This window comes from Tigriopus californicus, chromosome 9, assembly GCF_007210705.1.
Source record: "Tigriopus californicus strain San Diego chromosome 9, Tcal_SD_v2.1, whole genome shotgun sequence".
Classification (NCBI taxonomy): domain Eukaryota; kingdom Metazoa; phylum Arthropoda; class Copepoda; order Harpacticoida; family Harpacticidae; genus Tigriopus; species Tigriopus californicus.
The window spans coordinates 10,767,075-10,793,907 of NC_081448.1; the positions used below are offsets into that span (position 1 = coordinate 10,767,075).

General features: G+C 41.8%; 7 protein-coding genes across 12 annotated transcripts in view; 4 read left to right on the forward strand and 3 right to left on the reverse strand.

Annotated features, from left to right (window-relative positions):
* The first annotated feature begins 19 nt into the window (after window positions 1-19).
* LOC131886660 (uncharacterized) lies at window positions 20-2,061 on the forward strand. The gene is made up of 6 exons (XM_059235057.1): window positions 20-570; window positions 652-943; window positions 1,008-1,206; window positions 1,269-1,471; window positions 1,530-1,708; window positions 1,770-2,061. The coding sequence occupies exons 2-6, from the start codon at window positions 682-684 to the stop codon at window positions 2,010-2,012; spliced, it is 1,086 nt and encodes a 361-aa protein (XP_059091040.1). The 5' UTR covers window positions 20-570; window positions 652-681; the 3' UTR covers window positions 2,013-2,061.
* Window positions 2,062-5,039: 2,978 nt separating this feature from the next.
* LOC131886100 (uncharacterized) lies at window positions 5,040-8,508 on the reverse strand. Its single transcript, XM_059234340.1, has 3 exons — window positions 8,305-8,508; window positions 8,023-8,145; window positions 5,040-5,273 (listed from the first exon to the last, which is right to left on the reverse strand). Exons 1-3 carry the CDS (start codon window positions 8,455-8,457, stop codon window positions 5,106-5,108), a joined length of 444 nt encoding a protein of 147 aa, XP_059090323.1. The 5' UTR covers window positions 8,458-8,508; the 3' UTR covers window positions 5,040-5,105.
* Window positions 8,509-10,105: 1,597 nt separating this feature from the next.
* LOC131886098 (uncharacterized) lies at window positions 10,106-14,027 on the forward strand. Of its 5 annotated transcripts, none has more exons than XM_059234334.1 (8): window positions 10,106-10,293; window positions 11,809-12,001; window positions 12,077-12,162; window positions 12,229-12,362; window positions 12,444-12,749; window positions 13,047-13,224; window positions 13,291-13,589; window positions 13,664-14,027. In XM_059234334.1, the coding sequence occupies exons 2-8, from the start codon at window positions 11,881-11,883 to the stop codon at window positions 13,956-13,958; spliced, it is 1,419 nt and encodes a 472-aa protein (XP_059090317.1). In that variant the 5' UTR covers window positions 10,106-10,293; window positions 11,809-11,880; the 3' UTR covers window positions 13,959-14,027. The 5 variants fall into 5 exon arrangements, with proteins under 5 accessions (XP_059090317.1, XP_059090318.1, XP_059090319.1 ...); XM_059234335.1 differs by lacking the exon at window positions 10,106-10,293 and adding an exon at window positions 10,371-10,720; XM_059234336.1 differs by lacking the exon at window positions 10,106-10,293 and adding an exon at window positions 10,753-10,891.
* On the reverse strand, window positions 13,973-17,129 carry LOC131886097 (ribosome quality control complex subunit NEMF-like; the record flags this gene model as incomplete). The annotated part of the gene is given in 2 exon segments (XM_059234333.1): window positions 13,973-14,394; window positions 14,462-17,129. Coding segments are annotated over 2 exon segments (2,943 nt in total). The 3' UTR covers window positions 13,973-14,110.
* Window positions 17,130-18,108: 979 nt separating this feature from the next.
* LOC131886470 (G patch domain-containing protein 3-like) lies at window positions 18,109-19,745 on the forward strand. The gene has a single exon (XM_059234829.1). The coding sequence runs from the start codon at window positions 18,208-18,210 to the stop codon at window positions 19,660-19,662; it is 1,455 nt and encodes a 484-aa protein (XP_059090812.1). The 5' UTR covers window positions 18,109-18,207; the 3' UTR covers window positions 19,663-19,745.
* Window positions 19,746-20,011: 266 nt separating this feature from the next.
* Window positions 20,012-23,621, reverse strand: LOC131886467 (uncharacterized). Of its 2 annotated transcripts, XM_059234824.1 has the most exons (3): window positions 22,816-23,621; window positions 22,616-22,657; window positions 20,012-21,622 (listed from the first exon to the last, which is right to left on the reverse strand). In XM_059234824.1, exons 1-3 carry the CDS (start codon window positions 23,465-23,467, stop codon window positions 20,379-20,381), a joined length of 1,938 nt encoding a protein of 645 aa, XP_059090807.1. In that variant the 5' UTR covers window positions 23,468-23,621; the 3' UTR covers window positions 20,012-20,378. The 2 variants fall into 2 exon arrangements, with proteins under 2 accessions (XP_059090807.1, XP_059090808.1); XM_059234825.1 differs by lacking the exon at window positions 22,616-22,657 and having other exon boundaries at window positions 22,816-23,618.
* Window positions 23,622-25,387: 1,766 nt separating this feature from the next.
* Window positions 25,388-26,833, forward strand: part of LOC131886461 (uncharacterized) — a 10,172-nt gene continuing 8,726 nt past the window's right edge. The window contains exons 1-3 of the mRNA XM_059234817.1: window positions 25,388-25,819; window positions 25,875-26,112; window positions 26,172-26,327. Coding sequence (XP_059090800.1) covers window positions 25,502-25,819; window positions 25,875-26,112; window positions 26,172-26,327 — 712 coding nt within the window. The 5' untranslated portion in view covers window positions 25,388-25,501. The remainder of the gene's footprint in view (window positions 25,820-25,874; window positions 26,113-26,171; window positions 26,328-26,833) is intronic.

Here is a 26,833-nt window from a genome sequence, read left to right on the forward strand (position 1 = left end):
TTTGCAACGGAAGGCTTGAACCTTGGGAAAATCAGTCTAATAAAGGGGCTAAAGAAAAAAAATGTGAGGGACCATAGATACAAAAATATGAACATTCATAATAGCCTGAAATGAGCGTTTTCCAAACAATTCATCCCCAGGGTGTCATGGCAGAACTCAATGCTGAAATCACGCTACACATCTCTGTTCTCGGATTGCATGGCCCATACTCTGGTCAACTGTTCCCCATTCTTGAATTTTGTTTCTAAAACTCAAATTTCAAGTCGTCTTGATCAACCTTTTACTCGCATAATGATAACAGTCTCAATGTTAGTGGTGCAACATTGGACTTGCTAATTAGGTATCTCTGAAGTAATGTGGGAGCTGTGAGCATCTTTGTCTAAATAATTTATCAAGCAAACTTGCCTCGCTCCGTGTTCGTTCCTCGGCCTTCAAGCTCTGTTCCAGGAGGAAACTGGGCTTGTAGTGTTCTTGTCTCGGGGGAAAAAGGTGCAAAATCTCAGCAGGATCACTCCACGTGCACCCACGTAGAGGGGAAACTGACCTCAATTATGCTCATGTTCAGGAGAGGTGAGGTGGATTTTTGAAGGAGAGAGCACCTCAATCCATTCCCGGGAGTTGATAGTTCGCGAGATGAGATTGTTATTTTAGTTATCCAACCTCGCGAATAGCCACATAAATATGCCTTGTGGAGATCTGTGCGATTGGCTTTTGGATTTAGTGTTCAAGTATGAGCAAGAAAACACCATGGTGGACTTCATAGCCAGTGACGATGGTGAGGTCCGGATCCGAGATGGCAACTCGCCCAACGACAAAATGAGAGACTCTCCAAGAAGAACCCGCGGCAATGTGGACCATGTGCCGTACACAAGGAACCAGTTGAAGCAACTTTATAATCGGCATGGATTCAATTTGGCCATTTTTCGAAATGGCAGAGTTCGAGGTGAGGACTAAACCGAAAACGCTAATAAACCTAGCCCTAAAGACTCTCTCTTTCGACAAAATAGGAGTCCTGGAAGCATTCAATCCTAATGCAGTGGTCGCAGTAATGTCTGTCGCAATGGGTGAAGTGCAAATTCTTGGAGTAGAATCGGGCAATTATTTAGCCATGACTGAAGACGGGAAGTTGTTTGGAGAGCCCGATCCCACACAGACGAGCACAGTATTCTACGTGCAAACTCACGCCAGCTATTTAACCTATTTAAGGTATGGAAATTTGAAATCTGAAATGTAAATATTGAGCACGGTTACAAAAAACTTATTTTCAGCAAAAAGTATTCGCATATGGGATGGCATGTTGGGATCAAGAAGAACGGAGAAGTTAAAAATGGGAAGATGACACTGCATCCATGGGGACAACGAGCCATTTTGTTCTCACTCAGGAAACCTTTCGTCGAGCATCATCCTGTAAGGCTTATCAAGAACAGACACGGTTTTTACTTGGCCATTTTCAAAGATGGCACTGTCAAAGGTAGTTTAAAATCATAATCAACAAATCCCTGTTCCCTAAGAGTGACATTTGTCTCCAGGTACCAAGGACGAAAACGATCCGCATTCAGTATTGGAGTTCACGTCCAGTGATCCACCAGGAGCTTTTCGAATTCATGGGGTTGAGGCCGATCTGTACGTGGCTATGGATGAAAAGGGTCGAGTGTATGGGGAGAAAAACCGCCAACATGAAGGAACCTTGTTCCAAGAGCACGCACAGGTTCGAGAACACGTGTTTCAAGATGAAAGAATCGCCCAACCTCTCATTTGGTTTCTTCTAGGGTGTTTACTTTGTTTATCTGAATGTGCATTCGGCTCATTTGGGATGGCATTTGGGCATTAAGAAATCGGGAAAGGTCAAAAACGGAAAGAAAACGTGGAATCCTAGTAGTCAAAAGGCGATTCAATTCTCACATAAATTCTCATTTCAAACTACAAGACCCATCGACCAGGGCTTTCCATTTGGTGAAAAAATCCCTCCTTTGGCTTTTATTGATGAAGATGTCGTGGACCGTGATCATTGAATAAAAAGCAATGTACATTTTCAAATAAACACGGAAATCTTGGTATGTCTATGCTGCAGTTTCATTAAATTTTCGTAAAGGATTCTTTGATTTGCTTCCAACTGCTAATCCCAACAAAATTCACCTGCTTCACCTTGACAGTATCCCTTTCCGTTAGTTAGATGAAAAAAAAGGAGCATAGTGCTTCTCGTCACCATTTCATTGATCAGGTTCATTACCTGGGCCACGCGATTTTCTGATGGCATCTTGGTTTTTGGTTGCTATGGATTGTTAATGTCATCACTTTGTTCTTATCTTTATTTAAATGTTCTGTAATGGAACAACCAAAAGCTCAGCACCTTCAGAGTTCAAATACAAATCTACAGCTATTAAATGGCATAATTCAACTCATTGCAGGTAGTTCAAGCCAATTAAAAGATCATGCAAGTCTTAATCAATAATTCAAACGACTTCCTATTAGTAATGCCCCACAGTGCCAGAACAAAGAATTAGAAGATCATCAGCATGCCTACAGGGTCTTGAAAGTAAATCAGGACAAAATGGCACAAAGGAATGCACTTGCACTTTTCTACTTACCGCTAAAATTCTTGCAAATCGTAACAATTGCTAACCAGACACCGTGCATCAATTGTCGTTTCACAAAGTTACTATGGTTTCGATGGAGGAAGTCGTTAGAACCACCATACTGGAATTGGTTAAGTCTGGTCATAATGCCTCTACCTCTGTTATCATCAACTTATCTGGATATCCGAGAAGCACGGTCCATGAAGTTGTAAAGCCGTGCAAAACGACAGGGAGTGGTCACCGCCCAAGAAGTGACAAAATATGAACTCTGAGGTTCTTGGCAAAGCTGAAGAAGGCTGTCATGACCAACCCCATGATGGCCATGTCTGTCTTGGCCAAGAACCATTATGTCAGCACTGCAACCATATCTAGGTCAATCAACAAGGATTTGGGGCTTTCTAGCTATACTTGTGGTCATTGCCAACCATTGACATCAAGGCAAAAGACGGTTCAAGTGGAGATATGCAAATCCTTGTGCAATTGGCTTGGGAAAAGGCCAACCATTGTAGTCATTTGCAGTTACGAGAAGAACTTCGTAGTGGATAGAGGTGACAATGCCAGAAATGACTGTTGGATTGCTGCTACGTCCATAGATGTACCTCCAGTCATGACAACTGAACATCCAGCAAGCGTGATGGTCTTGAGCGTGATCACCAGCTATGGGAAGGTCATGCCACCTCACTTTTTCGAGCAGGGCGTCAGACTCAACTCAAAAGGCTACTTGAAGGTCTCTTTAAGACTGTGGTTCAACCTGGACGAGATCTCCACCATCCAAAGGGTGGATGGGTATGGCAACAGGATGGAACTACTTGCCACACCTCTTCAATGGAGACCTCCTACGTGAATGAGGAGTTTGAAAGCTTTTGGCCTCCAATCCTTTGGCTCCCAAGCTCGTCTGACCTGAATCCAAGTGATTATTACTTGTGGGCAATGTGGAGAAGTTGGCTTGTAGAAGATCGCACAATAGCGTCACAATTCTCAAGGTCTCAATCATGGCTACCATGGCCAGGCTTTCAGTTGAGGAAGTAGCTAAGGCCTGTAAGTGCCTCAGATCCAGGGCAGAAGCCCTTGTAGCAGCATCAGGAGGGCATAATGAATGAAATCTGATCCAAACAGGGGGAACATGAGAAATAGAACGTCATATCCTGTGTTATGTATTGCATAAGTCTTATTTTACGTTAGTTAGTCAATGTTTCGCTTCGTCCGGATTAACCTGCAAGACCCTGTAAGCGCATGATCTTAGAGTCACATAGAAATCCTAGTACGGTGAATAAAATAAGCCTCATCAGGTTTTAGAGAAATCGTGGCATTTTTCTAGTTTGCAAAACCACAAGGAACAACTTTGACTTTATTTCTGCATATTAAAGTTTTACCAAGATAAACAATCAATGAATGTCTTGTAAAAATCGTGCAAAAATGCACCTTTACTCATAATCCTAAAACCCAAATCACTAAAACTAGCTGTTGGCTGTGTTGTTTTCAGATTTTGATATAACGAGTAAATGAGAGTTCTTCTAATGTTTTTACACAATACATCCAAAATTATAGGGTTTTAGGGGGTAGCACAAATCATATTACGCTATTTTGACAAAAGGCAAGGAAAAAAGAAGGAGATTCATTTCCTGTTGTGATGTGGAAAGTTTATATCAATTGTCTGGGAATTTCAGTTTGCATGCAGCTGGGGCATTTTGAAGCTCAAACACATGAAAGTAGGACCATCAATTCCCATGTAACTCAGGAATGACCATTTGCTAATTTGTTCTCAAGTGCTATATAAATTTGGTCCAAACTTCCACCACGCATGCTTTTAAAAATTAAAGTTTTCTAAGAAATAAGATAAAGCAAAAAGTGAATTAAAATAGAGCCAATTTTTATCCCACGGTAAATGCAGTACTATTATCAAATCAATCAATGAATACATTTTTTGATGATACACCGTTTTAAGAAATTTTTTCGGAAGCATCTTGACGTAGTTGAACTCATTAAAAAGCTACTATCCTCATTTGGGGAATGGCATTCTACTTCAAAATACGTACTTTCGAATAATATAATTTTTCTATGAGCCAATTCGAAGCTATGATGCCAAAGGAAAACCACCTCTTTAGAAAACAAACTTTTTGCAAATAGCCTAAACTTCTTTGGTTTATGAACACATTAAAGATATAAACTAGCTTCACGGAATGCCAATTTAGTACTACCATTTGCAGAGTAAGGCCAAAATTACGTGAGTGCATTATAAGATTACACATCAATCTGTTCCTTAACGTTATTTCACTCTTTCAAAGTGGTTGCAATTTTGCGGATTTCGAGGTAGCAATTCTCACTAGTTATCATTTCACTCGAGTCATCTCATTACACAATGACCCAAGTCAATATTTTCCTTGAATCTCGAGACTGCATTCTTTGATTTTGATAACAACACCTGTCACTTGAAGGAGAGCAAACAAATGAAAACTTTTAACGTCATGGTGTTTTGTATATTAAATTTCACAGATAATCGAATGTAAGTGGTGTATTTGGTGACGTTTATTAATCACAATAGAATTGAGACCAGTCGTCACCGTCAAGCTCTTGTCCATTCACCAAACAGGTTACAACTCTCTCGTCGGTCTCAATATCCACACTATCCAATTGAAGCCCATCTGTACCGGAATGAATCAAAGTCACTCGAATGGGACCCCCATTACGGTCTCCAATCTGAAAGATATTGTGGCCAATTCGATGAGGCTAGACCAAATGCATTAAATAACTACTCGTCTGCTCTCTACGATATCCCTTTATTCAATAAACAACAACAACATTAATAATAATGCTCGTTTTTACAAATATAAAATGACTACAGTATTGTTCTGAGATTTTGAAAATTTCCAATGATTACGTAAGCCGTGTTTTCGTGTTTTAAATTTACATGCTTTGTTTGCTTTTTTTGGCTTTACTTATCAGCACTAGTACATAGTAACACAATAGGCTGATATTTACTTCTAGTTCATGGTATGTCATCAATAGAGATCGGACTTGAAATTGATTTGCAAGTAAAGTAGCAATTCGAAAGGGCTTTACGTAAAAAATGCTTTATGTCATTGCCACCATGATGAAAATTGTGAACATTATGATATTCGTAGAGAATATAATATTGCATTGGATACGACATGCTCTGCCATTCGAATCCCAAGTGAATTATCATAATCCGAATCGAATCCCAGAATTGAGTGTCACAGACACTATAGTCTACAGAGTAAGTTCATTGGATACACAACAAAACATCGGGATTTTGAGATTGATTGAAGAACGACATTTGGATTAGGCGCATTTGGATCAAGTCATAGCTCGGAACATTTGAAACAACCGGTATCAAAGCCAAAGACTAATGGACTGTAAACCTACGGTTGAAAATGAAAAACTAGGGGACAAACATCTCCCCCACTAAAGTGCACGTCTTTTCAAATCCACTCCTGTGCTTTTCTTTGAAGATTATATCGGCTCTAGGCGATGGAGGCTTTGACCTCGTTTGCAATAGGTGGACTTTAAACATCATGTGATTAGTTTAAACCAAGGGCTGGCAACTATTCGATCCACACGCTACAGGAAAAAATGGTGTGCATTTTGACCAACCAAATGCACAGGCCACTCAACATATGAGGTAACTCCTAAGAAAATATTTTTCATTGTTTCTCTAATCGTTGAGCTGTTTGGGGTACAACCTACCACAATTAATGTCTCATCAGTTGAGTTGTAAAAAGCGAATTCAACGTTCTTAAGTTACATCTGTCATTTACGTGATTTACGAATGATTATGATTATTTCACACCCAGTTTGAATATGTTACTGTTTTGTACTTATGGTATTCAGAATTCCTTGTAAAGGGATTAAATTTCACATGTTATTCAAACATTATTATTCATTGACAGTAGCATTATTTCTTACTAAAATATTTATCTTGTAGCGACAAAACTAATTTTTTAAGTTTTGGTTGCTGATTTTAAGTTTCTTATCGTCAGAATATCTTATTCAAATACTTGGAAAAGAATGGCTTCCCTTATGTTATTCTTATTGACCTCATTGGCTTGAAAATGAGTCAGTGACTTCTAAGAAAAGATATGACGTTTCAATGGCCTGCAAATTTATGTCCTAAAGTAATGGCAGGTATAATTGCCTATTAAGAATGTCAATTTGAGCACGATTGAAATTTGAAGGCTCTGCTGAATATGGCTGGTTAAGTTTTTGTCTTTTGTCAAACAAGGCCAAGTTTGGAACAATCTGTGTTCACATCACCATCTTTGATTTGGGTTCCAATGATAATTCCGGATGAGTTAAAAAATATTTTTTGAGTTCTCTTATAATTTTTGTGCTTGTCAATCAGTTGAATTTTGTGGTGGCAGAAGCGTAGGTTATTTCGTGTTTTAAATTTACATGCTTTGTTTGCTTTTTTTGGCTTTACTTATCAGCACTAGTCACTACTAATGGTTCATAGTAACACAATAGGCTGATATTTACTTCTAGTTCATGGTATGTCATTAATAGAGATCGGACTTGAAATTGATTTGCAAGTAAAGTAGCAATTCGAGAGGGGTTTACGTAACCGGTTTTCTTTTTTGGATTGTTCAGACCATCCCTACTGAGGAAAACCTTTTACTCATTTCAACCCTCGTTGATTTCTGCTCAACGTGCAAATCACTTTCAAATCTGATCTCTAGTTGTCAACATATTGTTGAGCAATCCCGCATTGTTCTTTCCAAAGTAACTTTGTCTCGATTTAGCCGATTCTCAGGAAGCCATAATAAAAGATGACGTCATGACTAATTTTGTAGATGTCACTTGAACTTTTAGGGTTTAATAGCTCTTTGTTATGGGATTGAATCACAGTTTCAAGTCATTAATCCTTGGAAGGAATTGTTCATCTAACATTGCATTTTTTATGGACTGACACCATTTCACTCATTAACAAATATAAAAATATTTAACACTCATATGGGGTATTTTCAAGTTCCCTATTTATGCAAATGTTTTTTCGAAACTATAGGAGAGTTTTTTGTTGTTTATAGTCTGCTGTATTTCGTCCCAAAAAACTTCATTGCAGCTACGTGCAAAGAACTTAAGATGTTTACAGTCAAAAACGAATAAAATCAAATTTATATGGAAAACAAAATATTGCAAAGCAACAAGAAAATAGAGCAAGTTTTCGTAATCCCATAACGTGCAACCTGCTGACTTCTGCTCTCCTGAAATTGATCAGAAAATGACCCACAGAGCAACTGGCTGTACTACTTGACGCACTGAATAAGTCTGTGTTTCTTTTAGGTACCTACCGTATACTAAGGCAAATGATGGTCAGGTATAGTGGAAAAACATAGGGCTCAATTGATTGTTGAGCCCGCGCAGTTTTTTTACTAATAAACCAGCAAAGCAAATCTACTAGATAAGCTGACTGTAAAAGCTTTTTCTTTACCTGGTACTCATCACATTCTCCCAAAATTGTAGGTCCGCGGAAAGAGTCGGTAGATCCCGGTAAGAAATTGATATTGTCGTTGTCCAATTCGGGCGAGAAGCAGCAACCCAAATTGCCACAAACCTGGAGTTTAATACAGAGAAAATATTGGATAACCTGTTTCAGCACTCATGTCGCCATGAGCTACATTCACCCTCGAAGGCATTTGATACCCGAAACCCAAAAAATCTCCCCTGTTGGGATGTCAATTTTAGCTTATAGAGTACGAATTCATTTGCCTACCTTAACGCTGAGTTCTCCGGCGGTCATGCCACAGTTGATGCAAGAGTTGGTCCGTGTAACAATGGCTTGTACCAAATCTCCATGGGCCAGATGAACCGTGAGGAGGCCTGAATAAATCAAAGCAGAAACTAAAACCAAAGTGAACGTCTTCATCTTCGTGTTCGTCTCACCAACACAAATGGCGATGGGTTTGATTTATGACCTTTATACATATGCTTTGTAATCTTGAGATTATGGATGCGATTATCTTCGTTCTAGAAGATACATTCAATTATGACTCATTTCGGTCAAGTCAATGTTTATATTTTCTAAATCCAACTCACCTGTGTCATGTTTGAGTGTATGTGACGTCGTAAGTTTCTTACATGAATCGAAAATATTTGTTTGCATACTTTGTAAATATTTCACATGTTGCCATTCCAAGTCATTTTCAAAAACTTTGGTGATAGCTTTGGAAAACGATGTCTACAGTATGCACAAGGGCCCATCATTGATAGCTCAAACCTAGATGTAGGCAGTGGTTCAAGCTCAAGCTATAGCGATGTCTCAAATAAAATTCTACCATATTTAGTTTGCGTATCCTGTAACAATGACGGGGGACACAACTCTTGACCATGAGTTCTATTCTCACCTCCAAAAACAGTCTGTCTTGTCATGGGAGAACCACAGGGTTCATGTGCCCCCTCAACCAATTTTCCATGAAAAAGTTCTTCTTCCCCATAATTTTCTTGAATCCAACTTCAGCGAGAGAGGGTTCTGGTGTGGGCCAGCAGAGGGTTAGAAGTGGGTTGGCCTCTTAAGTTGTCGCTCAAAATGCCCCAGTCCTCCTCTTCTTTCAGGTATTATGTGAATCCATGCATGAACGCAGTACACTCGTCGTGGCTGTTCTGCACTTCCTGGGAGCCGTGGGTTATCCCATCTCCTAAACACTAAAATGAGAAGAGGTTCCCAAGAAGAAATGATCATCTCTACTCGAACCATACGCACCTAGCAGAGAGGGCTCTTGTGAAAATGAATAGAGGTCTGTTTTCAGAGAGACGTCGATCCTCCATGAGACTGTTGACATTTACAAAACAGATTTTGGGGTTCCATGCAGATATCATTAGATCTTAGTCCTTTAGATTACAGTCCTTTGAATTTTTGTCTGACTATATTGTTCATACAAGCTAAGCCATAATTCAACCAATTAAAAGGAATTGAGTATGCACAAAGACCAAGCAATGTCAAAAAGACTCAAGTTAGAATATTATAAGATTTACTTCAACTTAAAAAATGTATGTATGAGATAGAGCTGAAGGACGTGATTACAGGATGCAAATCTATAAGACTTTTTAAATACAATGTTCCGGACGTGCACTTTTCGTATTCCATTATATCACGTTGTCATTTGTGTATCTACTTTATTGGTATTAGGGAATGGTCAGCACTAATACTTTGGGAAAGAGCTTAAGAGCTTAGGTCACAGAATTTTTTTTTACTAAATATCACTAATTATCTGAGGTCCACCCTTTACAATAATTCATTATTGCATTGCCGAAAACAGGTCCTCCTGTCCCACATATATCACCCCTCTAAATGCATCATCCATTGTTTATCTGTGCAACTTTGGCCTAACGTGTCTCTTGAACAACAGAACTCTATCTCTCGATCTTTGGAGGATCTAGCCATCGTAGTGTGGTACTACTACCAGAGCTTCTCAGAAGCTAGTAAGGAAAAACGCGATTACCGTCTCCCAGCGTCCCTAGGTACACTCCATGGATACTACTGTACGTACGTACGTACGTACGTACGTACGTACACCCGGTACTCATTGCATGGTCAGTGTGAATGTCGAACTTGAGGAGGAACGAAGCCAAAGAATTAGAAGTGAAGATTGAGCACAACGACAAGATCATGGCCCTGAGAGATAACTGATGAAATACTGTGCTTGAACAAGGATTTTGTCCAAAGATTACAACCCCCTCGGCACAAAGTGAAACTTTGCTAAAAGTAAGCCTTTGCGATCAAATCTACAAAAAGGTCTCGTATTTGCTTAAATGCAAAATATCTCTCTTGCATGCGAGTGAATAAGATCATAATGCACATTTTATCAGTGCGTCTTGTGACTTCGCATCAAGCCAGGCGATTGATTAGGCTCCAGTGACGAGAAAAAGTTGGGTCTGTGAATTCCTGTCGGCTGGACCTTTTTTTGTGGGTACAACGTGTAAACCTGGTTGATTGGTGCGCCTGGAATAAACTTGGCAACACGATGGTTTACCACCGTGTCGTCTTTAGTACCGAGAGAAACTGAAAACCCGGGTCCCTTTAGGGCTAGAGAGGCTTGATTCATGAGGAGATAACGTAGTCAAGGGTTAGAAGCACTGAAGTGAAGCCTCGAACAAATTGCATTCATTCCAGCGACGAAAGAACCTGTTTCGTAAGTACTCACAATCATATAAAACCTCATGATATTTTAGAAACAGTGATTCAATCTCATGGAAGAAAGAAAGAGTCTTATCACTGATTCTTCTAACCCGGTAATCCAGGTTTGAAACACGCAACAGAACAGTACAGAGAGCGAACAATTGCAGTTGGACAAGACTTGAAGGTTGGTGTTATGGATTGTTCGAGCAAATAATGCCTCATAAACGACAAATTGCTTCCTCACATGTTCCCTCGAGCACAACACATTGAAAGAGGGGACCTGACAAGCACATTATTCACGTTTTAATTCACCAAACCATTCGATGGATTCAACGCCAAAACGTACTCGTTTTCAGATGGTGAATAGCCCCGATTTCGAATACTAATTTTCACGGGTGGGTGTAAAACAAGAAGTTCATTAAGGTGCACGAAAGTGCCATGAACATGAGAAGGAAAAGCCTTATGTACAGTATTTCCCTCGAAACTTTGGGAGTTGAAATCTCCAAAGACAATGGTGAATGGCGGGGAATTTCCTCTTACTTTTCAATTGATAAGAATCGGCCTTTGTTCGCAAGAGGCCTCTGGTGATTTCTTGAGTCTAAGAATACTTGGAAAGTGAGTGAATGGTTGTGGGAGGAGAGCTATTCGATTGGAAGATGACAGGCTATTTAGTGGGCGATTTTTATCTCGAGTTGGTATAATCATAAATCGATGATGTGGGATGCTCAAGGAAATTAAATGTAAGCTCTGTGTATCTCGAAAGGGTTTTGGAAGGGCATTGCTAGTTTTTGAATTTTCAGTTATTTGGAAAACATAGCTACGAGATCTAACGGCGAACGTGCTTTCCGATTGGAGTTAGTTTTAAGGGTCATACAGATTTGGTTAGAATTTAGAATGATAACACTTTGTTAGTGACAATTAAGATGAAGTGGATTGGTTTCATTCATTTTTTTTTCAAATCACTGTGAAATTATGAAGGACTGAGTTGCAACCACGACTATTTATAGCTTGATTTGTAAGAAATTGCATTCGGTGAATGAATGTTTACTGGGAGTTGAGATTGCAAATAACCTCACTGTTTCTGTTTTCCTTCCTCTCTAGAGAAAATTTGTCGCGAAGTTGTTTTTGAAAAGACAAACCGATTGATCAGGAGAGAGACAGATCCTTGTTAAAATGGCTGCCATCGCAGGAGAATTGAGCAAACAGATCAAGGGCCATTCTGAAGGAGCTCAAGGCTTTCGACCATGGTGGGACACGGTGGAAGACAACATTATGTATTCATTTGTCATTTTAGGCAAGTCAAATAACCCCCACTTAATCAAATATTGACCCGCCCACCATTGGTCTGATTTCCATAATATGTTTGCAGGGATGGTAACACTTCCCATGACGTTCTTCTCCAAAACTCCCATCGAGTGCACACCACATCCAAAACTTTGGCATAATGCCACAGAGGTAGTAAAGAGGAAGATCTAGTCAAAAGAGTCACTCCAAATCTTATTTTTTCTCTTCTTCTCGCAGATTAAAGGGCTGTCCCGGTTTTATCCAAAAGTATATTGCACGGAAACCATGATTGAGCCATTTCTTTTGTACCTCCCCTTCACCCTTCTCATGGTTCCGATTATGTTAACGGCCATTGAGAAGACCTTTGTTGTGTGAGTATTTCAATTCAGGGAAACCTAATACCCAGCCAGGCCACAATCTAGAATTCCGGATTGCGATGCACATATTTTCAGGTTATACAAAGTGGAGGACAAAATGAATCAATTCTACCACTTATTGGTCAAGGAATCCTTGGCTTCCGAGGACGTGGCCAACCTTAGCAAGGACAACATCAAGGATTGCCACGAGATTGTCCAAGCCTTCAAGACGAGCAACGCATGTTACACCTCGTATTTGTATCGGACTTTATTGGAGATCATTGGATCCATGGGATTGATTGGCATGTTCAGCTATTACAATGGAATCAATGGCTTAGGAGTGAGATTCTTCGATTGCACGGTCTACGGGCATCTCTTTGAATGTTTGGTGCCAAATAGCCAGTAAGTGATAGCTTTTTCTTTTTCCCGAAGGATTTATTTGGGGGCTTAGATATCTAGATCACAGAACAATACTACAACAATAGAGATATATAGTCAAATTGCAGAGAAAAGCAATTACTTGTCAGGACTATTGTGATTGTCATTTCTTGAGTTACTTCAGATCCTACCATGCACCCGATTAGGAGGTAAAACAATGCTGAAACGCATCACAAAAGTACGAAAACTTTCAAGAAACTCTCTTGTCCAAGCCTGACAGACTCCGAGGGCAGTTGCACTCTTGAATTATTTCCGTTTCAGGTTCTTTATGTACGTGTACGTGTTGGCCTTTTGCTTCATCGGTATTTACCTTCTATGCTCTCTGTACAATTTCGTGTGGATCATTTCTTCTCGCGTAGGTGTTCTCTCCAAATTTCTGGACGGTTGCCACCGTCAAACCGATTCCTACACTGAACACTTGAAGGACATTCAAAAGCCAGTGAGTTTGGAACAGAAGCAGCCATTTGACTTCAACCACTGACTGTGTACTTCCTTCCCATGCTAGATCATTCGCTTGAAGCTCTATTTCAAGCCCAAAGCCGAAGACTTCAGTCTACTCATGAACCTTCTGGCTGAATCTCAAGGCTTGCCCGATGCTCTCCGCGTTCTCTCGTTGTTCGAGCATCAATTCTCTATGTTATGGGAACCGGAGAACATCCGGTTGATGCAAAAGCGCAACTCACACGAACATATGGTTGTTGAGGAGGAAAAGGTGGAGGACAAAGACAAAGTGGAACGCGACAAAATGCCCCAAACGCTGGTGGTCGCGTGGGATGATGCGAATATTGCTGAATACTTTCACAAGTAGGATGATCCAGCGAATTTGTTGCGGAAGTGGATCACTTTGAAAATTGTTTTTTTTTTTTTCCTTTTTTCAGTTGCTTTAAGAAAAAGTACACTTTAGAATATTCAGTGGAAATTTCGCCGGAGACGGAAGCGCCCATTAAGTCCATTGTGTATTACAAGGAATCAACTTGGATGAGGTGCGAGGAGTTGGAGTTGTTATCTCATGATTATCTTCAAGAGAAGACTCCCATCAATGTCCCTCGGAAATACAGCCTCAGTTTTGATGGACTTGAGGCTGGACAAACTTATAAATTGACCTTTTCAACGGAGGTGGATGGACGAACCGTCGCGCAAACGATTCGAAATTTTGAATGTGATGATGTTTGAACGGCGGTGTTAAGTCAGTAAATAATAAATGATGGTATTATTCTCGTTTTAAGGAAGACCAGAAACTTATCGGTATGCCTCCTTCATATGTCATCACAATGCACGATCGTTATTCACGAGCCTCTTGTCAGGGACTTGATTGACCATCGAGGCTACTTCTTTTTGGCCTTGACCTTTTGCAAATGGGGTGCGGAAAGTTTGACTTTTCCGGGAAGGTTCCTCGCCAGGTCCTGGTCCTTGACGCTCTTCAAGAGATCCTTATCCCTTTGGCTGGTGCCTCGATCACCAAGAAACATCATCAGAGCCGTTTTTGTGGCTTTGCCTCGCTTGCCGGTGCCTGGGGTGATTTTGACCTTGAACTTGTAATTGGCCATCGTGTTATAAGGGGCCACCACGGGAACGGCAAACAATAGCTCATCTTCAGCAACGGGTATTCCTAAACAGAAAGTTATCAGATCACATTCTAAATAAGGACAGTTGTACGCCTGGAATTTGAATCCCACCTGTAAGCGAGTCCAACATATCCAATTCAGCATTCACGTTGGGAAGGTCTTCGTCGGCATCGGGTTCTCCCGGTTGACCTTGATTATCGGCGTTGGATTTGGGAGGCCGGGATTTGGTGACTGGGATCTTCTTGTCTTCTCCAACAGGTTTTTTGTTACTGGCGTTGTTCTTCTTATCCTTTTTCCGCTCTCTCTGAGATCCCTGTAGGATTTTCATCTTGAGCTCTCTTTCCTCGTCTTCTTGATCCTTATATTTTTCTTTTAGCTTCTTCATTTTTCCTTTCTTCCCGCGCTTTGGCTGACCATTTTTGCCAGATTCTTCAGTGGTCTCTTGATCCGTTTCTTGAGGCTTGGCTTGGGACTTTTGGTTGGCTTTGACCTTTTTCTGCTTGCGCCTGGGAGCGGCACTAAAAATCACTTGCTGACTCTCGGCTACCTCGTCTTCTTCCTTACTTTCGCCAGGTCCTCGAGCCTTGACTTCAATATCGCCTCCATGTGAAAGCTTGATATCTATGGCTGTATCCGGGAATGCGCTTACTTCATCATCGTCATCAGTCTCCGTGTTCGCCTCTTTGACATCCTCTAACTTGATCTCGACATCTTTCTTGTCCTCTGCTCCGTCTTCCTCCTCGCTTGATTTCCCTTCCTCGACGTTGATTTCAACCTCGGCTAGACCATCCGTCACTTCTTCAGCAGCTGAAGCAGGAAGTAACTCGTCCTGAACACGAATCTTTCTCTCGTCTTTATGTCTTTCGATAGAATCTTCTTCCAATTTGAACATGAATCCAAACCCGAGAACCAAAAACGAAGGAGGAAGGAAGTTTTTCTTGCCGCGGATCATGAAACTACCCGCAGTCAAGTATTCGCCTGAGGGAGCGGTTTTAGACACCTGTGAGCTCTCAACCCACCAAGCCGAGGTCACCACTTTGTTCTCCCAAGCAGCTGAATAACATGAGGCCATCTGACCGGCTTCGTTTAAGGTCTTAGGAGGTACAGGTTGACCAGTTGGATTCTTGATCACCACACTGCTCGCTCCATGGAGGTCAGCATGAACGTACACGTCCCCAGGTCTCATGTAGCGTTTTACGATTAACTCGTTCTGTTGCATATCTCGACCTGCGATCACCAAATAATTTTCAGAGCTTATGAACCAGAAGAATTTTTCAAACCAGAACACTTTTCGAGCCTTATTGATGTTTGTGATGGCGGCCACTTCTTTCAATGTCTGCTTGGTCTTGCGCTCGGCCGACTTCATGGCCACTTCATGGGATTGAAGGGTTTTCTGCTGCTTGTGAGCCGCAGACTTCTTTTGGATGTAATATTTGCGGGCGTTGGCTTGAGCACTTAAGTCGATATCAATGTCAATCAGGAGCTCCTTGGGGTTTAAAGAGCCCTCTCCGGATTTCGTGTCATCGTCATCACTGTCATCTAGATAGGCAAAGGGATCAGTGAGTAGCATGGAAAAGTGGTTCGTTTCCAATTTAAGGCTTTTGATTTTGGACGCAACGGGATCACCATTATCCGTGGCTTCTTTGACCAATTCTTGAATCTCCGGCCAATCAATTTGATTGGCCAAGGCTGAGCGGATCACCATCAGGGCATTGTCCACCAACGGCTCATTCAATTCAATTAGTTCAGCCTTTCGTCGATCAAAGACCTGCTCTTGTTCCAGCTTCTCTAAACGCATATCATGGTCTTTCTGAACGTTCTCCAGCTTCTTCATGGCCTGCTTTTCCAAATTTATCGCCTTCATTTCAATCTTCTGACTCTCCATTTTGCTATAAAATTCATCCACAGCTCTATCAAACGAATCAAAGCTGATGACAGGCTGGTCTTCAAATTGTCGGAAGGCATAAGGGTGAAAATCCACATAGGTCAAGAATTCCTCTTCCCCACCATCCGCACGCGGTCGAAGGTCGCGCTTCTGCACAATGTAGCCGCGCTTAGGCTGATCGGCGACAAACGCATTAGCTCTCTCAAAAACTCCCAGCACAATTGGATCGTGTTCCTCTGGGCGCCAGTCGCGCATTTTGAGTGTGCCCGTTAGACCAGCGCCCAGCAACAAATGCTCCAGCAACGCCGGACCGAATTCAAACAGAGGATTGGCCACTCTCTTGAGCGTCTCGGCGGGTTTAGCGCTAGCTCGCGCTACTTGCCAGCGCTCTAGCGTAAGCGGCTCAAAGGCCTGCCGGGCAAGTTCCACAGGATACGTTTGCCGAACTAAGAATTTCTCTTCACCCTGCACCCGTGGGCGAAGAATATTTAGAATATGATATTGATAGTCAGTCAAGACCAGATTGCCGCGGTCGTACATCTCCAGGATCACATGGTAAGCTGCTTCCTGCATGCCGAATTGCAAGTCTATGACACGATCCACGCCCAATTGATGAATAGATTCGAGCCGTTTGTTGTTGATATGTTTGCGCAATTTCATGGCAAAGGCCGAAGGAGCCGCGCTCTTGGGCCATTCAAAGGCCGTGGTATGGATGCGGGAGCCAGATTCCAGGAGAATGACTTGCTTCATGTCGGGTTGACCGTGAAGACGGAGCAAATAGGATTTGTGATCCATGTCATACACCTGTTGGACACGAAGGCCGATCAAGGCCTTGAGCTCGTCCAACTCGGCCATCAGGTCCAGGGTGGTGAATCGGGTCTTCATGATGATGATGAAGATGAAGATTCAAGATCGACAAACGGCTCAGGGATGATTAGGCATGAAGGATTGCTTCCGGATGGAGGCCGAACAGGTGGGTTATAATATATGCCACGACAAGTACAATGAGATGAATCACTCCGTCCACCTGAATTTCAATAACATTGAGACTGAAACTAAAATCGTGGACGATCCAGGGTGTCGATGATAATAGTTTGTAACACATCACGTCTGTTGATGATACCAAGTCTGGAATAATAAGCATCCTTACACGGGATGATTTTGTGGGCTTCTTGGAATTTTTATTGTATTGTTATCACATCGATCTTATCTAATATATAGAGACTGCACCGTATGTTCTTGAAAGTGAGGCCATGCCAGGGCCCTTTCGGATGGTCACTCTCGGTTGCCACTCGAGGACTGGCTGTCATGAGGAAATATTCCGTTATGTTTGCTTGATAAGTTTCCCTGGGCACAGAGATTATAAAGCCATTTTGTGATCTATGGATAGTTTTTGCAGTAGGCAATGAGGGAAACATATTTTGATTTGGTTTGGGAGGTGTTGTGTCCTTGTTTGACACATGAAACAAATTGACCAGATCATGGCAGAACGATTACCAAATAGTTGCAAGGATATCTTGTTTTAGCATGCTTGGGAATATAAATTGGATGGAGGACTATGGACGACTGAAGTGATTTCAGATGGATTATCTATCCAATTATGCACGATTACCAATGAATTTATTTTCTCATGACAACTCTACGAACGTTGAGGTGAGCAGGCTTGTCGAATTCGGAAAATAATTTCATACATTGAAGTTAAAAACACATTGAACCAGGAAAGACTGGCAAATTAACGTTACCCAAAGCATGGAGCTAAGATTACTCTTGTCAAAAGACAACATTATGTTGAAAACCGCATATCCCTGGCTCGGCCAAGTGCCAGATTTAGACAGATCTTTGGCATACTTTGATCCAGAAAAATTTAAGTAGCAACACTGAAAATCCTTGAACTGGGACATGTCAAGAAGAAAACAACAAAGCCAGGCTAAACTCAACCAAGATATTGATTGATACGTGTTAATGGCCAGTAATGCCCAACGCAATGGATTATCTACTCGTTCGAAACATCCCGGCTGATTGGCACTCTTCCGACCTTCGAGGTTTTTTCTCTGAGTTCATTGAATCGCAAAAGCTTGAGTGCTTCCACTTTCGCCATCGACCCGAGATCAAAACCACGGCCTCCGTAACCTCCGTAACCTCTACACCCTCCACTGGAACCGCTCCCTCCTCGTCCACCGACACCCGTTGCTGCCTCATTAAGATCCCAACCTCCCACAGTATCGGGTTCCTAGCCCGCTACCATCAAGCTCATTGGGCTGACCGACAAGAAGTGGATTTACTCACTAAATGCCTCATCCAGAGGGTCAAGGTCTTTGCTGACAGTACAGAAACGCCCAAATCCGAAGAGGACTCGATCCGTAAGCTCAAAGAGACAGATCTTAAGAATATGCTTGAGCTGAAACCTCCACCTCTCATGCCACAAGGTAATGTCGGCACGCCCACTCAATTCTTCCTAAAAGCTATTCAAGAGTGTCGCCTGCCGGTCAGATTGATTGCCAAGCTCAAGTTAGAATTCCCCCGCGCTCGTCGACGTCGCATTTATGGGTCTGTCCCGATGGATTACGGCCCTACTCAGCGGCGGCCACCTGTCTACTTCAACCGAGTGCACGCTGAAACTCAAGGGCGCACTGGTCCCTTGGTTGAACGCATGGGCGCTGCTGAGTCAGGCTCAGATGATGATGATGATGCCTGCGAGGAGTGGGAGCGGCATGAAGCGCTCCATAACGACGTAGCTGCCCGCCGCATTGACCCAACAGACATTAGCCAGCAGCCGGGCACCAAAGAAAGACTATTTGAGGAGGAGATGGAGGTCACGTGGGACAAAGGGAGCTCAGGGTTGGTTTTCTACACCGATGCGCAGTATTGGAAGGCCCAAGAGGGGGATTTCGATGAGCAAACCACCGACGATTGGGATGTGGACATGGAGATCTACTATGATGAGACAGCTGGAGATAAGGATGCGCGTGATTCAGTGGGCATGCGAACGTCAACGTTTTACCGTCAAGGCCGAGACCTTCCGAGTGCGTTTAAAGGACAAAAAAGGCAAAGAGGCGGGAAGGTGGAAAGTCAGGACGACTTGGGAGGGAAAATCGGGAAATTTGAGAAGCACACTCGAGGCTTCGGAAGGCGAATTATGGAAAAGCAGGGATGGAAAGACGGTCAAGGTCTAGGCTCGACTTACATTGGCCTGACGGATGCTCTTGGCAATGAAGGTCAGACAGACAAGTCTGGCTTGGGCTATCAAGGAGAGAGCATCAGTCGCTTTGTGGCACCCAAACCTAAAGGGCGGGAGCGGCAATCTATACGTGACGTGATCATCTCGACCAAATATGATGATCCCGACAAAGTGGACCCGTCAGAACCTCTCATGCGAACTCGACCTCAGAACTACTTGTCTCACCGAGAAAAGAAATTTCCCAAATAGGCCATGCAGATGTATTGAAATGCGATAATACTTTCTGTTCTGCCCACCAGCAAGCCAAAAAAATACATTCAGATTTATCGTTATCGCTTTCATCGCTTGCATTTATTCCCTATCCTCCATAAAGCGCAAACAGGAGAGTCAAGAATAATATTTTCGTGAATTTTAGTCTGTCATTGAGCATGTTGTTCCCAATCAGATGGTCAGTACTGAAGCTCTCATATGTAATTATTTCCTTCCCAATGTGGACGTTGGAACAATTTTTTTTGTTATTGGCTGAAGAAAAATCCGTCCTTATAACATAGGGTACCGGTTTGGGTATAATGCCACTTCAATGCCTCAAAGCCTGGGATTAGAAATTGGAATCCGTGTTTTTATTGCCGACAACCTTGATTTCCAAGGCGGACTTGTAAACAAAAATGTTGCCAAAAGTTTAGAGAGCAAAAATATATGTTGTTTTCAATTTGGACTCTGGTAGTCTCAAGTGCGACCAAACCAGCTTGTTTCTCTCACATTGTTTCCATTACTAATAATGCAATCTCTGTTGTTACAAGAGGGTTCTCAAAAGGTTGCTTAATTTAGGGGAATATTTGTATGTTTTGCATGCTTTCGTTCCAAATTAGCTTCTGCATGAACTTCTGCCTAGATCCAACACTGTCCGTTGGGAGCATATTTCTGCAGACCTTATTCCATTTGCAGCTGACATTATCCATATTCGATCACGTGGCCAGTATTGTTCCATTTAATTTGTTGCTTTCTTGGGAGTTCTTTTCGATCCATGATTGAACTTGAGGCAGGTATTTTCCCAGGCAAGCCTGATTGGCCTCGATTTTTCTGCCCATGACCTCGATGAACCTCTGTTCGTTCTCACAAAATCCCACCTCCCATTCAAACAGATCACGGTAAATGAGCTGTCGAAGGCGATGAAAGGATGTGTCTCGGCTTGTGTTCAGAACAATTTTCCTCAATAACTGAGCCTCGAAATCGCTTTCACTGAGAGCCCCTCCTTCCAAGTTACTCAAAACATTAGCAATTAATTGATCCACACTATTGTCGGACTCAATAGAGCCCAAGAATGGGGTTGAATTCAGTAACGAGGACAGGTCGCGTTGAGGTGGAACTAGAACTGGCTCGATTTGTCGAATTGCCTTGGGCGCTCGAGAGGATTTGTGGGATTGGGATTGAGCATCACTCTGCGCTTTTTGTCGCTTTTTGAGCTTCTTCTTTTGATTCTTGGAGAGCTTCTTTATCACTCCTTGATCTTCACTCGTCACTTTGTCCTCAGTAATCTGAGGGAGATCATCGTTTGGAATTTGTCTTTGTTCCTTTTGTTGTTTCAAGGACGTCGCTTGGCATGACTTCTCGGCCGAACTTGTCGTTGTCGTCACTTTGTTATGCTGGATGACGGCCGTTTTGGGTTGGGCAAACTCCAGGAGCGCTTTTCTAATATTGGCATACTTTTCATGCACAATGTCCTGAACGACTTTGGACTGATCATATTCGTCATTGCTAATGAGTTCGTCACTGTGCCCTTCTTCACCGTCACTTTCGTCAGCGGTCAAGAGGTTGAGTTGTCCTATTAGAAACGGTCCCTGATTGCCATCGTCTTCATCTTCATCTTCGTCATTGTCGTGGTCCTGGGTCCAGCTTTCAGCACGGTCATGCTGGCTGGCATCAATCTTTTTGCCGGTGTCACAATTACCCTCATCCTGAGAGCTTTTGTCTTGTTCATTACGTGGGTCAACTAGATTCGTTTGTCTTTGATTTGTCACAATGTCAATGTCACGTTTTTCGTTTGTTTCCAAACGATTGTGACTTTGTATTTCGCTGTGCTGTTCCTCCAAAGATGGAATACTTTCGGTGGGACTTGGAATGGAGCCTTCTAGATATCCAGAGTCCCACATTTTGGAGTCGTCTTTGTCCATGTTTTTGAGTAGCTCTTGAATCTCTTGACTGGTCGGGCCTGTAAGTAAGTTGAACAATGTGTTTACAACCATCTAAACATGGATGCTTTTTGAACAATATACTGTATCAGCAATTTAACAGTATCGGTTCTTTCTCATCTCAACCCTTCGAAAAATTCTTGTTCCATTCATTACATGAATTATGAGCTTGTCCTGAACCGGCACACTTTACCCATGCTTTTCCTTGCTAATTTACGGGATATTAACCGATACAAGGGACTGGAATTCCTTGTAAGTCATGTAATGTCATATTTTATAAAATATTTGGCCATGCAAAGCTTTCGAGTTGAGTCGAGTTGGGCACCCTTGAACAAATATATGGTCTGGGTTTCTTAATAAAAAACAATCCAAGTCTCGTTTAAAACCTAACATTAGGTCATCTAACGTATGTAGAATCGTCGAAGAGAGAACAGCAACAAGTTATACAAAATCGACGAGAGATTAAAACAAAGAGGGGCTTTATGCTTTTCTATAGCTTTTTATCCAGCGGGTTGTGCTTATTTCACGATGCCTCTTGTCTAACGTTAATATTTTGCCCTATTCCTCATTTAGGACAAAGAGAATGAATACTTTTAAAGACATAAATGATTTAAAAACACTCGTATCTACGTACACTGGACACTATCTAATACCAAGGTCTGAATTCTTTCTCAAGAGCTCAAATTAGACATGACTGTAATGGATTTCGTAAATCCATTCCACTTTTTAATCAAGAAAAAAACTCAGGCTTTAAATCAAGAAATGATATTATATTTTTTATTTACTTCAGCTCATGAACACAAACGTGCGCATAATTTATTGTTAAAGTTTAGACCTTCGACGTTTTTAGCCTGATGGAAAGTGGAAGAACATCAGACATTCTACACCCAACTGTTTTCTTCAGCCGTGTTAATCTTCAATCGCAAAATCATTCTTCCCTCATTTTTTGGAAGGTATGTTAGAGACAAAAATGGAACAATTAAATTATCAACTTGGGATAGCAAGGTACGTACTATTTTCTTTGTCCGTAATCAGTTCCGACGTAATAGGACATCCTTGAAAGACAAATTTGTCACACCACTTCAAAACAGTCAAGTCTGATTGGGCAACATTTTGCATACAGCATCAAGCCACTGCTTTATACTTCATAATAAGCATGAGAAAATAACAACATAACAACAAGTTATAATTGAATATATCTTAGAAATCTCACCTGTCAAGAGAAGCTCTCTTTTAGTGGGCATAGCGATTGTCGAAGCATCCCCCATTTTTTTTATCTCTCTTCTCAATTCCTTCATTTCCCTCAGAAGCAGTCTTCCTTCCCGCATATTATCCGGACTGCCTTCCTTATTCGGGCTCGCGGATCCCAAGGTAGACACGTCCGAAACGTCTGATTCAGCAATGGAAACATTATCCAAAGAGGCTTGTCGCTCAATGTGAAACGGATTAAGGTTCTTTTCCTTTTCCACATCATAATCATCCCACTGTAAGGACTCTCCATCGCAAGAATCAACGGTTCCAAAGGAGCTGTGCCGCTGTCGCATCATATGATTGGGAATTGCCAATGTGGGCGTGGCAGGACAACACGGAGGTACAAATATAGTATGTGCTGGGGGCTTGTCTTGACTCTCCTTCACCAAGGCGTTAAGGATCTTTTCATCAATCCTCACCCTTGACCGGCCCACTTGACGGTGTTTGGGCTTGGAGGTCCGAGATCTGGTTCCATATTTGTCCCTGGTCCCCACTTTGAATTCGAGCTTGTACTTTCCATGGCGACGCTCCAGACTCCATTCTGAGAATTTGGAGAGGAACACCAGAAGCTCTTTCACGGATAAAGGAGGCACCATTTTGCTCTTCTGACTCATGAACGCATGAGATGGATGTTTGAGAGGGTTCACGGTAGCGTTTCGCAACGTCTAAAACAACACAAGTTGAGGGCAAAGTCACATCTTCGACAACGCATGGACGACTCGCTTTCAGCACTACATACCTACTACAGAGATGGGGAGGGAGACAAGTGAGGAGCAGCCTTGCTTCTTTGCTCAAGAGCTCTCAAGCACCCAATGCATAACTATGCATTTTTTTCTTGTCTTTGTCTCTCTGGAGTGTTGCCAAGAAATCTGGATTCATCTGATTTACTTACCCCCATGTCATCTACATTGGATGCTTTTGTTACCAGAAGAAGCCATCCGCAGGGAACGATTTCATCAGAACATTGTTGTTCGAAAGCATCATTTCAACTTCATTTGTCTGGCTAAAGGATTTAAAGTCTGAAAGGCCAAGCTTGAATTGATGTTATATTGACGGGATTTGGCATTTTGAGATGGAAACACAATTTTACAATGTTTTTTTTTTCCTTTAAATTCAGGTGACGTCATTTTATTTACAATCATGATTGTTGCTATTCCGGTTATTCTGGACTCCGTTTGAGTTTCTAGCTTGCCTACAATTTCTTCAATCCACCAAATCACATTGCTGATAGATCTATACATGCATGAAGCCAGATATACATGATTGATCAAGCAATTTATCGAATCTGATGATTTACCAACCTAAAACAAATCCAATCGAAAACTTTTTACTATGTCGTGTAACATTCAGCTTTTAATTAGGGGCCATAAAGTGAGAGAGAGAGGGCAACATTTTGAAAGGCTGATGGATAATTTTCCATGATAATAAGGTTGATAGACTCAGTCAGAGTGATTTCAAATATTTTCTTTTATATATTGCTTATAATTAGTGGAGTTTTGATCACGCCTGAAAGAAAGAACAATGGCACCTAATTTCTCCAACACAATTCAGCTTTCGTTCCTTCTTTATCTTCCTTACCGGTATTGGGAATGGGATCCCCAGCTGTTCAAGACGGAAAAAGGTATCAATCTTATTTGATTTTACATTCATATAAAATTTGATCCATATAGGGTTGGTCGGGAATTTTAGTCAAAAACTTGCCCAAGTCCGACTTAGATCCTGCTACTGGATCGACACATTCATACTCCTTATGAATATTTGAAGGTAGCAAATTGAACAATGAAAGAGTGCGAGAAAGAAGGGATGTGGACTTCTTGGTTCGAACTACCCTGGATTCTCGAGGGCTTGAAGGTGCTCTCAAAACGCACATTAAGCCCCCACGGTCACTAGAATTGACCCTAAAACCTGGGTTGGGACAAAGCTCATGAATAAAGATTAAATATGAGAAGCATACATTTATTACTCATGAAATCATTAGGAAGCAAAGACAAACGTATACTGGTAAAGTAGAGTAAATTACAATAAAAATGCGAGTGAAATAGGGCAGCAGAAAAAAATATTCGCACTCAACCTTTGCCCGAATACTAATATTGGATGACCGGGCCATGATTGTTGTCCTTTTCGATTGTTACCTCAAGCAGAGAAAAAAATGTACTTTTTTTAACGAAATGTTAAGTTTTGCATTCTTAGCATGTCACGATTACAATTTAATACCATTCTCATGTGCCTCGGCTGTTTCAAAACTTTGAAACAGTCAATAAAATGCAAGAGTATGTATGTAGTTGTACTCCAAATCTTTGCGGTGCAATGGTATATGTAAGTCTAGAGGTTTTGAGCAGATTCAAATATCTCATGGACCCTGCTTCCATGTTCAAGATTAGCCTTAAAAACGAAGTGAGGATCGACGACAAAGAATGTTCATAAATTGGCCTTCTAGATAGAAGGGACAGTATTTCATTCTCGTGCGGAGTTTGATCAGATTTCAAATGAATTTCCTTCAAGCTCCCAATTGATCGCTCCATAGATCGTATATTTTCCCTAGAACCTCGAGGACACCAAAGGCTCTCTATGAGTTAAGACCAAGATGATTGCGTTAAACTCCAGGATGTCAATGTGAGGTGGATTTTCAAATTCAATCGACATTGGAAATGACTCCATGGATCTGGAGTGTCTGGACTCTGTTCCTCATTCCCATGATCCAAGTGGGGAGTGATCATCTGGTTCCGTTGGATGTGATCGACACGCCCGGATCTGGGCGGGTTGTCGGTGTGGACAACTCCGAAGAGACTTTTGAAGTCGTGCCTTATCACAAACTCTTCACAGCTTTGTTGAAGAAACTTGAACTGTTCCGTAAATCAGATCCCTTCCAATCGAATCAAGAGGATCTATCGTTGTTACCAAAACCTGACAGGAACACGTTCCAGCCTCATCCCTCTCCAGATTTGCAAGCAACCGCTCTTCCTCCAGTAAGGATCAATAAAAGCAAAAGCTATTTCAATTCATCAACTTCCTCCCCATTAGATATTTGACGAGTTGAACCCGAGCCTGAGTTTCAACCATCATGGTCGTCAGAATGACCAGTGGCTTCCACCTTTTGAACCCACTTTGAAATGGTTCGACCGCTCCATGGGAATATTGAAATCTTTTCCAGCTCAACCGGCGAAAATTAGGAGAGCCTTTTTCCTCCAAGATCCGCAAGTCTCGGAATTTGCCGATCTCAGTCGCAGAAACCTTTTCGCCAAAGAGCACAATGTTCCAGGTGATTTTATGAATATTACGATGAGTGAAATGTGGCCGTAATTATTTTTTTTGTTTTAGTTCCAGAGGGCTCTTGTCCACGTCTCACTAAACCCAAATGTGATCCACTGGCGCCCTATCGATCCGTGGATGGAGTTTGCAATAATCTCCAAAACCCATTTTGGGGGTCATTCCTGCACTCATATGAGCGCTTTTTAAAACCGGAATACTCAGACGGTATGTCGGGACCGCGATAACCGGATGATTATTGAGGTTCAACGATTTTTAAAGGACGAAAAGATAAAGGTTTTGTGTTATTGGTTGTGGATTCCCAGCCTAAATTATAATTTCACCTATGCATCTGTATGGGAAAACTTATCTCCAGAGTGACGCTTTATTGTACTCTTTTTCCATATCATGTGGTCATTTGGGAACTGTAAAGACGAGTANAGTACTTATTTGAGAATTCATCAGGCGGAAAAGAATTAGACCACGTCATCAGCCAATTTTCTCCTCATTTATAACTGAAAGACCGCAAAATGAATGCCAAGGGTCAAATGGTTTCTGCTGTCACGAATGTGTTGCACTTTCTGTTCCGATGCCAACAGATCTTGCTGCACATACATAGCGATACCAAATCTCATTAGTTTGCGCCATCTATCCTGATGGTTGAACTCCGAACCGACACGCCTGATTTGTTTGCAAGCATTCTTGATCTCTTAATGACGATCATTCTACGGAAG